Source organism: Biomphalaria glabrata, chromosome 10 (assembly GCF_947242115.1).
Source record: "Biomphalaria glabrata chromosome 10, xgBioGlab47.1, whole genome shotgun sequence".
NCBI lineage: Eukaryota > Metazoa > Mollusca > Gastropoda > Planorbidae > Biomphalaria > Biomphalaria glabrata.
Window position 1 is genome coordinate 29,956,669 of NC_074720.1, and position 15,586 is coordinate 29,972,254.

The 15,586-nt window shown below is 35.0% G+C and overlaps 1 protein-coding gene across 1 annotated transcript in view; it reads left to right on the top strand.

The window, feature by feature from the left end:
- LOC106080072 (uncharacterized) overlaps positions 1 to 15,586 on the top strand; it is a 92,306-nt gene that overhangs the window by 56,263 nt on the left and 20,457 nt on the right. The window contains exons 17-22 of the mRNA XM_056043157.1: positions 3,174 to 3,272; positions 4,761 to 4,859; positions 9,922 to 10,020; positions 10,605 to 10,703; positions 13,706 to 13,804; positions 14,057 to 14,155. Coding sequence (XP_055899132.1) covers positions 3,174 to 3,272; positions 4,761 to 4,859; positions 9,922 to 10,020; positions 10,605 to 10,703; positions 13,706 to 13,804; positions 14,057 to 14,155 — 594 coding nt within the window. The remainder of the gene's footprint in view (positions 1 to 3,173; positions 3,273 to 4,760; positions 4,860 to 9,921; positions 10,021 to 10,604; positions 10,704 to 13,705; positions 13,805 to 14,056; positions 14,156 to 15,586) is intronic.

The window sequence follows — 15,586 nt, forward strand, 5'->3', positions numbered from 1 at the left end:
CGTGAACTTTTAAAGAAAATCGTTAGAGCCGTTTTCGAAATAAAATTTATATATATATATATATATATATATAAATTCCTATACTCTTAAGCGAGCAATTCTTGTATGTATGTATGTATGTATGTATATATATTTATATTTATATATATATATAAATTTTATTTCGAAAACGGCTCTAACGATTTTCTTTAAAAGTTCATGGTATGTGCATAATAGTGAGAAAAAAATTCTCAACTCATTGGCCACATCGGGAAAACTCGAGGTCGACCGTTATATCGGTTTGAAAATGCCTCATTATCGAAAAATTAGTTTTGGCTAAAATATTTTATGAATGAAAATTTTCCATGACGTAAACGGGAAAAACGCTGCTTACGTCACTAGGCTTACCGCAGTACACTAAAATATTTCTTTGCAAACAATAACGAGTTCTAAAGAATCAATAGACCTAATGAAACATTTGCGCACCATCTTAATGTAGATTGATTTATTATAGAACTATGAAAGAAAAGTAATGAAATTAAATGTGCCGATATATGATTAGTTATTGTGTTTTAAGTGCTTAATAAGTTGTTTACACTTTAATTGTGTAGAGCGGTGTAGATACCTTTTACTTTGTTGTTTATTTTGCTGGTGACCTCCAGCTGTCTCGTTCTGAGGTTGCATGCAATCATGTGCTCTCTTCTATGTCAGCTAAGTCAAGTTTGCGCCATAAGCTGGTCTTTTAAGGGTTTCGGTGTTACGTCAACCACTTTTTAGCTCACCAAAAAAAACACTGCCTTTGGCATGCGTTCGTCTAAGATTCGTCTCCCATATAGGATACTGCTCTGTCCAGCGTAACTGTCGGACTTAAAGAATTCCCTCTATACAAAGGCCGCGGATACACATTTGAGACCAAAAGAAAATTTGCTGCCGAGGACAGACGCAGACGCTAAAAGAAAATCTTAATCGAGCATCGCGGACAATGGTTATGCTTGCCCTGGATGTGGCAAGATATGTAGGTCACAGCTGCAATCCTCATTAATTTTCGGACTCTAAGACAAGCCTTATTATTATTATTATTTTGCTGGTGAATTATTACCATGTGTTCATGCTTCAGTGTCTACCTCTCCTGTACCAAAACAAAGGAACTGGTCATAACACAGCTTCTCTACGCCTTACTTGCTCACACTAAACATGATATCCATCTAGCGGTCAACGAGTTTGAGTACACTGCAGCCTCTTTTGATTTAACTATAAACCTCGGTAAAAAGCTTGGAGTTAGGGCCAGGAGAGATCTGAATGGATGGATGTGTAAAAGCAGGCCATAGTACCACAAGGATGGATGGATGGCAAAAGCCGGTATGAACTTCCTATAGTCCGACTGTCAGGCTGGGCAGGGCACGTATCCCGTATGGGTAACGAGCATATTGTTTGGCGTAACAGAGGTGCCCCACGGAAACGTTTCTTTAGAAAACTAATGCCATGATTTAAGTCTAATAAGAAAAAATGCGCCATTTTACTTTGTCACTAAGTGCATGTTTTACCCTATAACGTAGAGAAGTTACATTGCAAAGACTTTCTTCCAAGCCAATAATAGTAAGCCTACAATAGTTTTACGCAAAAGATAGATTGTAAAACTATAAGACGGACGTGAGCTGTAGTTTGTCTAGACTGTAGGAGGACTTAAAAGACTTTAAATTTAATCGACATGTACAATTAGGCCTACAATTAGAACTAACAGAACACTAAAACAACTCTTCAGATTAGTAGTCTTTATCCGATCGTTCATTTTCGTAATTACAAGAATATTCCCAAAATGACTTCGGGTATATAACCTTCCGAAATTATTTAACAGAGCGAGGTTCGGCCACCTGGTACAAAAATATTCTCAAAATGACTTCGGGTATATATCCTTCCTTAACAAATTATTCATCCGAGCGAGGCTCGGTCACCTGATATTATATATAAATACATACAAGAATTGCTCGTTTAAGAGTATAGGATATATATATATATATATAAATATATATATATATATATATATATATATATATATATATATATATATATATATATATATATATATATATATATATATATATATATATATATATATATATATATATATATATATATAATACATATATATATACAATATAATATATATATACAAGAATATATATAAATATACAAGAATTGCTCGCTTAAGAGTATAGGATAGAGAATCTTAAATGATGAAACGGTACAAAACCTAAATACCTTAATTAGAGTATTACATAATAAGAATTTGAAAAGCCAAAGCAGCAATTACTATCAATATATCTGAAAGCAATTAACAGTTGAACTCTGCAACGCTCTATAAATATTTCGGAATCAGAATGTCACGATAAACCACAGAAAATTAAAAGATGACTTTAAAAAAAATATAACCAGAGGTAAAGTAACATCCTTTATACAAATTGTCTGGCAATAAAATCATCAAGATCCAAGAAGAACCAAGATCCGGGGTTCGAATCCTGGTTAAGACTGGGATTTTTAACTTCGGGATCATCGGGCGCCTCTGAGTCAATCCAGCTCTAAAGGGTACCTGACTTAAGTTGGGAAAAAGTAAAAGCTGTCGGTCGTTGTGCTGGCCACGTGACACCCTCGTTAACCGCAGGCCACGTCTTCTGTCTAATAGACCACAAGGTCTGAAAGGGGAACTTTACTTTACCCCAAGTCTTACATCATAAGGTTATACCTGCCCAGACGAATGGAGGCCATGGACTGCACTGCAGAGCATTTCCAAATTGTGTAAGATGAAAGCGTTAAAAACAAGATCAAAACTCCTCGCCCCAAGCAATAAGCAGGCTTCCTTCCTTCGACTCTGAATCAACTCACCTGGACCTGAGTAACGCTGATGTTGGTATTTACTAGGGGTGCACCGGATCTTCGCTCCGGCTCCGGCCTCTGCCGAATATTCGGCATTTTTTCACTATTCGGCGATATTTATCACTACCGGATATTAAACCGGATAGTAAAAAGTACACCTATTTAATATGCATAAAGTGGACCTCGTTCCATTAATGTCTATTGTAGAATGTATTAATGTTTATACTAAAACAAAATAATGTGCTTTTAAGAAATATAATGTTGTAAAAACTCATATAATGTTCAAACTATAGACTTTTTATTCAATTCTACTTATTCTACAGTTCTAAACAATTGTGTTGACGAGAGCGAATGCAACGAACACAACAGAACGTGTCCATCTGGATGTCTGGAAGGATTCGTTGGAGACTGTTGCTTAAATTGTAGCGTTATAAAACCTTTATTATTAAACTTTACATCGAAATAAATCTAAAATTTAACTATACATATTTGAAACTGTTCTCACTAACAGGAGAAGGGCAAAGGCGAGTAACTGGCGCCTTAACCAGTAAGCTTCGGGCAGGTGGAGCTTGTTAGCCATGGCTGGCTACCTACCTTTGAGAAGGAAAACTCTGAATTAAAATTCAAACCTCTTTTGCCTTGCAGCTATACCCAATCATGGGAAAGGCTTCAGGAGCTGGCGACCCTAAGGCAGTTTGCAGCACAAAGTGCTACATCCTGGCAGAACCTGCGACAGCGCTAAACCCCAAACTGTTTCGGCACTGCCGTTCCTTTAGAAACAGCTGCGTGGAGAGGGGGAGGGGTGACTGATGTGTGGGCGACATCGTTCCGACCACAGCTAATGTCCAGGCAATCATCTCTTTTCCTTGAGATGATCCATAGTCGCTTCGTGACTGAAGGAGGCCATAGATAATTTCTTAGTAATTTGTAATTAATTTAAAAAAGATTTGGTTTTGCCTTGAAAAATAGTTGTTCTGATGAAATGTTGATGTTTTAGTAACTCAGTGTTTCCCAAACGTTTTCCCTAACGGAACACTTCGCACATTTTGATATTTAGCGGAACATTTCGCACATTTTGATATTTAGCGGAACACTTCGCACATTCTTGGTATTTAGCGGAACACTTCGCACATTCTTGGTATTTAGCGGAACACTTCGCACATTCTTGATATTTAGCGGAACACTTCGCACATTCTTGGTATTTAGCGGAACACTTCGCACATTCTTTGTATTTAGCGGAACACTTCGCACATTCTTGGTATTTAGCGCAACACTTCGCACATTCTATATATTCAGCGGAACACTTCGCACATTCTTGATATTTAGCGAACACTTCGCACATTTTGGTATTTAGCGGAACACTTCACACATTTAGGTATTTAGCTGAACACTTCGCACATTCTTGGTATTTAGCGGAACACTTCGCAAACTCTTTGTATTTAGCGGAACACTTTGCACATTCTTGTTATTTAGCGAACACTTCGCACATTCTTGTTATTTAGCGGAAAACTTCGCATATTCTTGGTATTAGCGGAACACTTCGCACATTCTTGGTATTAGCGGAACACTTCGCACATTCTTCGTATTTAGCGGAAAACTTCGCACATTTTTGGTATTTAGCGGAACACTTTGCACATTCTTGGTATTTAGCGGAACACTTCGCACATTCTTGGTATTTATCGGAACACTTCGCACATTCTTGGTATTTAGCGGAACACTTTGCCTTTCTTTTAGAGAGTGTAATTCAAGTGGTGATCTAGTAGTTACGTTTTCCAGTAGTTCGTGAACTCCTTTTCACTTTGGGTTCACAGTTTGGGAAACAATCCTTTTGTTAACAGAATTCTATACATTAAAATTAAATGTTTATTATATTGATCTTGTGAATGCCACTCACACTTTACTCCCTATAGTAGAGAATAACTGTGCTTCTGACTTGCTGTGTGATCCCGTGAATAAAACGTGTCCAAGTGGTTGTAAGGACGGATACTTTAGAGATTGTTGTTTAAAAGGTAAAATATTTAAATAATCTACAAGTTGTATGATTAAAACAAAGAAAAAAAAAAGAAAAAAAATATCTAAGAGAAATAGCTCCACAATTATAGCCATATATCTCAATACTGTACAGCATATTTTCTTACGGATAATGAAGATTATTATGTTAATAAGGTTATTATTTTCTCTATATTACAAAATTAAGTCATTATCACTGTAACAGAAATACAGACGATTCACGTTGATATAACCTTTGTAAAAACATGCAATTAAATAAATAATAAGAAATTATTTCAATGTTTCTTTTAATTCAATATGGCATTGCTTTCTGCTCTGAAGGTATCGGTAAGGGTGGGTTATGCATTTCATGTGACTAGCTTAAAGGTACAATATTATGTTAGCATTTTTAGATAGCATATAATAAGGCTTGTCTTATGAGTCTGAAGATGATTGAGGAATGCAGTATTTCCCAAGGCTACGCAGCCCCATCTGTGACCTACATATTATCACGTCCAGCGCAGGCATAACCATTGTCCGCCCGCGGTCGATTTAGATTTTCTTTTCACCGTCTACATCTGTCCTAGGCAGCAGATTGTCTTTTGATTTGTTCTTTATCACTCGGCCTTTGTAAGTGACCTCCAGCTGTCTCGTTTTGAAGCCACATGCAACCAGGTGCTCTCTTCTATATCAGTTAAAACAAGTTGGCGCCTTAGTTGGTCTTTAAAGTGTTTCCATAGGGCTCTTAGGTTACGTCGAACACCGTTCAGCTAAAAAAAAAAAAAAGACTGCTTTTGGCATACGTTCGTCTCCCATACTGGATAGGTGCCCTGTCAGGTTTAACTGTTGACCATAAGAAGTCCCTCTAAGCCAATCATTTTAAACTACGGCCTGCGGGATAGGTCCGGACAACGGAAAGGTTTAATTCGGCCGACAAATGTTGTATTAAATATTCAAAACACATATGTGTTCACATTCAAGTTGTATCCTAAGAATAATATTTATTTATTTTAATTTATATAATTTGAGACTTGATACATCTGCTGATTTCAAATTGGCATAAACGCAGCCCACTAATTAGGGTTAACGTTAAATATTCACAAAACAAGATTACAAAAAGAGTTTGTGTTATCACACAAACTCAGAGGGGCCCCACATCGAAATCACAAATGGACAAATGGACCAGGAAAATTTAATCTATAGTCTTGTTTTGATCGTTTAAATTAATAAAATTGTAATTAAATCATTTGGGCGTTTTTTTTTCACATAAAAGCAACAGGACAACACAAATACAAATACAGTGAGCTGATTTCCAACTATTATTGATTTTTACTCAAATGTAAAATGAGTGTCAATTCTGTTATAAAATCCCACTGTTTATGACAGTTATTGCAAATTTTACAATGATATTAAATTAAAATTAAAAACAGACTTAACGTCACCTGAACAGGTTTCTTTTGTTATATTTTAAGACTAAAGTGATATAACGTAGTGCTTTGACGTTTAAACTTAAACTACCATTTAGTCGTGTCTAGACATGTTTGGGCATGTATGTAGAGATTTTACTATAATTATCTTTTCCGATGTGTCTGTTCTGCCAAGATATATTTTTTCCATTTTTCAACTTTGTTGTCATCCCCAAAATGGTTTCACCCAGTGCGACCACACCCTTCGCGCCATCCTAGTGACGCTACTGGTCTCAGATACGTACCTCTCTCCTACAATGTCGATTAATATATTGGATCCCGCACAAATAACCGGTTTCCCATGCGAACAGCATAGTGCACCATTACCCACTAGTAGGCCTACTAATCCTGATCATAATCGCTCTATCTACTTTATAGGTCTAGACTATAGCTCTAGAATATAGGCCTACTACTGGATAATAATGAACTATGCTGTTCGCATCAAATTCACTTCTTAATGTAATACTACTGTTTACATAATAAATAAACTGTAAGAAGATATTCCATAATAATTTATATATGCCAATTTTGTTCAAATTGTTTAATGCGTTTAAATGCAAATCTAGATCTACATCTGGCTCTATTGAGTGTAATTTAGATGGCATTCAAGTGTATCATGAAGATATGTCAAAACTACGCGCTATAAAAGTAGTTCCTTTTTTTAATTTTCAACTAAAACGAAGTTCTTATTAAAATTATTTTTAAAAACAACATTTGAATAAGTATTATATTCCATGAGTTACTTAATAAATGGAAAATATATTTTATAATGATCCATTGACACTTTTACCATTGTGACCTTAGATGCAAATTTTTTGTACCAAAAATCTATGAATGAAGCTTAATATACTAATGAAGAAGTCTGTGAAATTTAAAAAAAACTAACCTCCCCTAAAGTTTTTCATTGAAAAGTGGTGTATTTTTTTAAAAAAATCTGCTTCATAGATAATTTAAAAAATTAGATGGTTCACTTTCGGAAAAGAAAAAAGTAGCCGTTGGATTAGAACTTTGAATGATCTAAAATATGATGATGTCTGATTTTCACTTTCTCTTCTCGTTTCTGGGATCTATACGGGATAAACGGACGGACAGATGGAGGACAGACAGGCCACACAAAACTAGTAGCGTCTTTTCTTCTTTTGGAGGCCGCTAAAAAAAGTGACAGTCTATTTGCTGTCTATTACTTCTTCATTTTAGTGCCCAAAAAATCCAAGATGAATTAAAAAAAAAAACGAGTTGATTCCGAATGTCGTATTTGTTCTTTTAATAGGGACGTAGAAGAACTTTCTCATAAATATTTTATTTCAATATTTCATCATTTCATATCTCATTTGTGCATCTAAGGACCAAAGATTAAAGAAAACATAAAGTTTTAAACAATTATTAGTCTAGCTAATCTTTTTTTTTTAAATATGAAAGTTATCAGATAACAGCCACATGCAGGAGCCTCATTCCAATGATGAATTTATTTAACAATATCGGATTCAAGTTTGGGAAGTTTTATGTCCGGATAAAAAAAAAGTTTTAAACTATACGGTTATCCTGAAAAACAAATTATCTATATTATAATTAGACAATTAATAGGAATAAAAATCAGCATTGCTAGCATACAAAAATTATTAATTTTAAGTTTCGAAAGAAGAATAATTTTAGGCTGCTTCTTTATTCTCTCAGGGAACTGTAACAAAAAAAAGGAAAAAAAAAACAGAATCTTTCTTCCATGAGAAAAATGAGTCTGCTTAACATGAAATATTTGATTCAAGTTTTGCATTTTTTCAAAGAGCTTCTGTCAGAGAAACAATTCAATGTTATGATACAAGAACAAAATCCACTTGTTGACAATATCACATTGAATATTGAACAATCAGCATGCAAAACATGTCTTGACTACTACGAGTATAATTTTACTGACTGATTTTAGGAATTTAAGAAGATAATCCGAGGCAATGTCCTGGAAAAATCGAGAGCTTTTTTCTTATGCTTGTAGAGTTTGTGCAATGTTTCCATCTGAATTCATTTAAAATCAGCTTTGTTTCTTTCAGTAATAGCCTTTTAGAAAAAGTTGTACTAGAAATAGATTGACTGATAAACACAACAGTTCACTCCCAAGAATTACAACATCAAAATTCGAGCCAAATTTGATTTAAGTGTTTTTAAATCAATTGCTTCTTCATGTATAAAATGTGTTTAATTTCCATATGTTTTTAAAGATAAAAATGATTCTGGCCCGCAAAAATTTCCTTTAAGCTTTTGTCCCGCTCCTAGAAAAAAGTTTGCCCTTCACTGCTTTATAATCCATACTGGCGTATGTCCATGATGGAGCATATAGATAGATATACTTATATATTTCATTTCTTTATTTCATTTTAATTCGTTAGTGAAACATGTCTAGGTCCATGTCCTTCCTTAGGTTTTGTCTACAGATCTTCTTCATGTTTTCTTTTGTCTTCCGGTCTGTCTCTTTTGTAGGTTTCTTAATGCTTTCCTTTGATTTTTGCAAATGTATGCCCAATCCAACCCCATTTGCGCTTTCCGATTTCTTGCTCCATCGATGTTTGCTGGATTATATATTATATATTGACAATACGACAAAGGCGAATGTGTGATACAAAAAAAAAAAAAAAGGAAATTAAAAACTGTGTTGTTTTGACGCTGGGCAGAATATGGTCAGACGACATTCAGCTAGATAGCAGATCTCCACAGTTTATAACAACTTTGTTTAGTACAGATTTTGTACACGTTATTTCTCCCACTTCTTGTTCTAGAATCAAGTCTAAACTTTGCATAATATTCATTTTCGATGTCAATACATTCAGTACAAAGAAAAAGCTAGTTAATTTGTGGTAATTAATTTTTTTATGTAGAAAAAGTAGATACATCTTGCAGTTTTGAGAGATGTGGAAGTAGTATTGCAGTTCTTTCCCTTATCAGCGGCTCCCGAAAGGGGTATATACGCTATTAGTTTTGTGTGGTATGTCTGTCCGTCCGTCCGTCCCGTTAAGATCTCGTAAACTAGAAAATATATTCTCCGGGACATATTTGGCTAGTCCCAATTTTTAAGCTTACGTACCACTGTACCTTCACCGTGCCACTGTCTCAAAATATAATGAAAACTGAAATTGAAAAAAAAAAAAAAAGAAAATATAAGAACCTAAGATTGGAGATCAAGCAAATATGGAAGCTATTAAAAAAAAGAATATACCATGTTGTTATAACAAACGAAGGGATAATGACAAGTAAACTTGCCGATACGTTTAAGTTCCTTAACATTCCAAACATAATTTTTCGTTGCCTATCACATGGCGGTTCTGCTGTTAAGCTTCCACATCATCAGAAAATTCCTCAATGGACATTGTTAAAGGACTAAATAAATTTACTTTCTCTCTAACGAAGCTTTACCCTTGCAATATCAGAGAATGAATATTAGATCATTTACTTTATAATAATAATAATTACTTTCATTATTAGACTTCTTTGGTGAAAGTTTTAATCAACCTTTCCATCAGTATCCATTCTTTTCTTTTTTATTTCAGTAAGTGTTAGCAAACATAATGTTGAAAAAAGCTTATAAAATGCTTAAACTAAAGACTTTTTCTCCATCCAACTTATTCTACAGTTATAAATAATTGTGCAGACCAGAGGGATTGTGATGCACAAAACAGAACGTGTCCAACTGGATGTTTGCAGGGATTCGTTGGAGATTGTTGCCTAGATTGTAGGGTTATAAAACATTTATTATTATTAAATTTTAATCGAATAAATATTAAATTTATCTATACATATTTTATATAAATTTTCAATTAATTAAAAAAATAAGTTTTGCCTAGGAAAATTATTGTTCTAATGGAAAGTTGTTTTTAGTAACTTAGGGTTTCCCAAACGTTTTCCCTAGCGGAACACTTCGCACATTCTTGGTATTTAGCGGAACACTTCGCACATTCTTGGTATTTAGCGGAACACTTCGCACATTCTTGGTATTTAGTGGAACACTTCGCACATTCTTGGTATTTAGCGGAACACTTCGCACATTCTTGGTATTTAGCGGAACACTTCGCACATTCTTGGTATTTAGCAAAACACTTCTGCTTATTTTTTTAGAGAGATTAATATAAGTGGTGCTCTAGTAGCTAATTATTACAGTAGCTCGGAGAACACCTTTTCAGACCTCGCGGAATCTAAGTTAGATTCCGCGGAACATAGTTTGGGAAACACTCCTTTTGTTAACAAAATTATATACATTAAAATTAAATGTTTACTGCATTGACCTTGTGAATCTAACTTACACTTTACTCCCTATAGTAGAGAATAACTGTGCTTCTGAATTGCTGTGTGATCCCGTGAATAAAACGTGTCCAAGTGGTTGTAAGGACGGATACTTTGGAGATTGTTGTTTAAAAGGTAAAGTATAAGAAAATCAAAAGGTTGTATAAGTTAAATAAAAATACTATAAAAAAGACAAAGCTTATCTAAGGAAAATATCTCCACAGCCCTATATCTCTACACTATAAAACATATTTTCTCAAGTATAATAAAGATTCTTCTTCTTTTTTTCTATATAAAAAATTAATTATCATTGTAGCTGACATAGAGACGGATCGATTTGATATACGTTTTGTCAAATTATATATATTGTTACGAATCTCACTATCCAGGCTCTCTGCAAACTGTACCATACACCACCAACTTAAAGAACTTGACAACTCAGGGCTTTAAAGTAACGTAACACTTTAATAGTTGAATAAATAACAGCCAATACTGTACAATTGGCAACACGTACAATGTACAAATATCTCTCCGATAACACCGTTCCGCCGTATCAACTCTTGCACTGGCCTCTCCGTCTCGTTCCGGGCTTGCACTGGGTTCAACAGTTCAGGACTGACTTCACACACAAGGCTCGTTGTGTCGGACTCGATCGCAAACCAAGATCAAGACGCCAGTCGTCTCAACTGTACTTGACAGTACTCCGCACTGAACCTTCGTAATGCTCCGTACAGAACCACACCGTTGAACTGTGCTGTAGTCGACCGTGTTCTGAGCCCCTGTCGTGAACCTTCTGTCGTGAACAGTCTTGACTGCGACACCTCCGCTATTTATATAGGGTCCCTACTGGCCTTCTAGAACCGGACAGAACGTCGCTGGACCATTCTGGGTGGTCAGATGACTACATTCCTCGTGACGCTCCTGAGTTCTACTCACATCGCCGATCCTTCCCGAACTCGTCTCGGCTGACCGTCGTAGCTCGTCACGGCTGACCGCTCGTTTAGCGCTGGCCTGGGACGTTTTGCGTCGGCTGACTACACTCACACCACTACCCCCATCTGTGCCACCACCAGGTTTATAACAATATATATATATAAATAATGTTTTTTCAACACATTTCTTGTACTTCAATATGGAATAGCTAGCTGTTCTAAAGCCACCGGCAAGGATGGGCTGCTTATTTCATGTGACTAGCTCATAAGTTCAATATTATGTTAACACTTACACTTATTTCATGTGACTAGCTCATAAGTACACTATTATGTTCACAATTATAGATAGCAAATAGTAAGGCTTGTCTTCGAGTCCGAAGATTAATGAGGAATGCATTGTTTCCCGTGGCTACGCTTCTCCAACTGCGACCTACATATTTTGCCACAAGCAGAGGACGAAATGAATTTTTCTCTCTAACAAAGCTTTACCTTGACATTGCCAGAGAAAGAATATTAGCTCATTTACTTTATGTCACAGTGTGTTTGTTCCTGTGATGCCTGTGATTCTTATATAGATATAGACTCTAGATCTAAATATCTTTAGAAATTCAAATAATGAAAATCCTTTAGTTCAAAATGCAAAACTTTAATTCAGGAACTAGGAATCAATTTACAAAATGTACAAAATAATTTGTATCCATTGAATATCTTCTGAGCTCGTTAACAAATAGATTCAAACAGAATATTAATTTTAGAACTAAAAATTATACGACTTTTTTCTCTAATTTCCATCTACCAACTGACGAGTCTAGCTCAGCTAATGCCAAGGGCAATTCATGTCCAATCACGTGATCAGATGACGCTACAAGTTGTCCTTGCGTCTCTTCATGTAATTACCTTTATGGTGATGAGTTATTGATTCTTGGAAAGGAAATGCTCAATACTGCGTTATTGGAGGTGTAGTAAGATTAGTTGATTGACGTCCAGGTATAATAAAATAAATTCTCCCAGTCTGCTACGTGACACTTTATTTTACCTTTACCTATCCCTTAGTCTGTTGGACCGTTGGGGCACCAGGCAAGATTTGTCGACCGTCTTTCTCCATTCCTCCCTTTTTTTTGCCTTGATCAGAACCTCTCTCAATGGCAGGCCTGTCCATTCTTTAATGTTGTCCTCCCATCGCTTTTTCTGTCTGCCTCTTCTTCTTTTTCCTGGCACTGTTCCCTGAAGAAAGGTCTTTGCGAGCCCCGTAGATCTTGTAATGTGGCCAAAGGTTTTAAGCTTTCGTTTTTTCACAATAGTAAGCAGGTCGTCATGAGCTCTGATCGCTACAGTAACCCTGTCTCTGATTTCTTGGTTTGTGATGCGGTCTTTGAATGTGATGCCTAGGATCCTTCTGTAGCATCTCAATTCCATTGCTAGGATCCTCCTCTCAAGCTCTGCATTCAACGTCCACGACTCGCAAGCATATAAAAATGTGGCCATGACCAGAGAGCGCATCAGTCTAATTTTGGTGCCGAGGGCTAAGCCCTTATCTTTCCATATTATTTTAAGTTTTGAAAGGGCTGCTGTGGACTGTGCTATTCGAGCCAATAATTCGGGTTTTGTTCCCTCATCTGAGACAATAGCTCCGAGGTATTTGAAGCTGTTAACACTAGTTAGCTTTTCACCTCCAATACTGATGCCTCTTTTAAAGCCCTGATGGCTATTGGTCATAATTTGAGTTTTTTCGGCATTTATTTGCATGCCATATGCTGCAGAAGTCTTGTCAATGCGCATCACCAGGTCAGCTAGTTCTTCTTCTGTCCCTGCTAGGCCGTCAATGTCATCTGCGAAGCGCAAGTTAGTAATTCTGCTTCCTCCAATGCTAACAGTACCTTCATAGCCCTCGAGGGCATCTTCCATTATCCTTTCAAGGAAGATATTGAAGAGTGTTGGTGACAGTAGGCAGCCTTGTCTTACTCCAACTGTGGTTTTGAACCAGTCCCCAATATTATTGTTGAAGTACACCGCACTGGTGGCCTCCTTATACAATTAATAATTAATCTCATTGTTAGACTTCTTGGTGAAAGTTTCAATTAACCATTCCATCAGTATCAACCCTTTTCTTTTTTAGTTCTCATAAATTTTAAGAAAAATAATGTTGTACAAAGTCATATAATGTTCAAACTAAAGGCTTTTTTTTCCATTCTACTTATTCTACAGCTATAAACAATTGTGCACACGACGATGATTGTGATGTACACAACAGAACGTGTCCAAATGGATGTTTACCAGGATTCGTTGGAAACTGTTGCTTAAATTGTAGCGTTATAAAACCTTTATTATTTAAATAGAATACATTTTAAATTTTACTATACATTTTATTGCATAGAAAATTCGTATCAATTTGTAATTAATTTTTTTAAAAAAAGTAGTTTTTGGAAAATTGTGTTCTAATGGAAAGTTGATGTTTAAGTAACTTAGTGTTTCCCAAACGTTTTACTTAACTTCGCACATTTTTATTTTTATTTTAATGATATTGATCTTGTGTAACTCACACTTTACTCCCTATAGTAGAGAATAACTGTGCTTCTGACTTGCTGTGTGATCCCATGAATAAAACGTGTCCAAGTGGTTGTAAGGACGGATACTTTGGAGATTGTTGTTTAAAAGGTAAAGTATTAAAAAAATCTACAAGTTGTGTGATTGAAATATAAATACAGAAAGAAAACAAATATCATAGGGAAATAGCTCCACATTTACAGCCATTTATCTCAATACTATAAAACATATTTTCTCACAAATAATGAGGATTATTTTATTATTAGTATCTATAATCTTTTTTTTTTATATAAGAAAACTAATTAATTACATTATTACTGTAGCAGACATACAGACGGATCGATTTGATATAAGCTTTGTAAGAAAACCAAAACAAAAACACAACAAACAACATATCTCTTATACTTCAATAAGGCATTGCTTGCTGCCAGAAAAGATGGGTTATGTATTTCATGTGACTAGCTCAAACGTACAGTATTATGTTAAGAATTATAGATATCATATAATAAGGCTTGTCTTCGAGTCCGAAGGTTATTGAGGAATGCAGTTTTTCCCTGGCTACGCAGCTTACATATTTAGCCAGTAATAGAGCAGGCATAATCATTGTCCACCTGTGGTCAATTTAGATTTTCTTTTCTACGTCCAAAAAAAACTAAAATAAATTAAGAAAAAAAAATAGAGTTGATTCAGAATGTCGTATTCTTCTTTCAATAAAACGTAGAAGAATTTTTTTCATAAATATTTAATTTCAATTTTTCATAGTTTCATTTCTCATTTGTGTATCAATGAAAGAAAACATAAAACTGCAAAGAATCATTAGTCTAGTAAAATCTTTTTTTCAAAAGTTTAAAGTTATCAGAAAGCTTCCACCTGCATGAGTTACATTTCGATGAAGAATTTATTTAGTAATATCTCATTCAAGTTTGGGAAGTTATAAGTCCGGATAGGACAAAAAGTTTTGAAGGTATAAGGTTATCCTAAAAAACAAAACATCTGGATTTTAATTGGGCAATCAAGAGGTGAAAATAAAACTTACATCATAATTATCATAAACAATTAGTTTCTTTAAGTTTCGTAAGAAGAATTAGTTTGGGTTGTGTCGTGGTTCGTGAGAAAATTAGTTCTCAAAAAAAAAAAAGGAAAAAAACAAATCTTCCCTGAGAACAAAATGAGTCTGGCTTCACGTGAACATATTTGATTCAAGTTTTGCATTTAAAAAAAAAAAGATTTTCTGTCACATTAACAAATCAATGTTAAAAGTTATGATACAAGCTTAAATCCACTTGTTGACAATATCACATTGAATATTGTACAATCAGCATGCAAAACATATCTTGACTACTACGTGTATACTTTTACTGACTGATTTTAGGAATTAAGAAGTTAATCCGATGCAAAGTCCTGGAGAAATTCAGTTTCTTAAAAAAATTATTTTCTTATGCTCGCAGAGTTTGTGCAATGTTTACATCTTAATGCATTTAAAAGCATCTTTCTTTCCTTCAGTATTCAGTAATAGCCTTTTATAAAAAGTTGTTTGTAGAA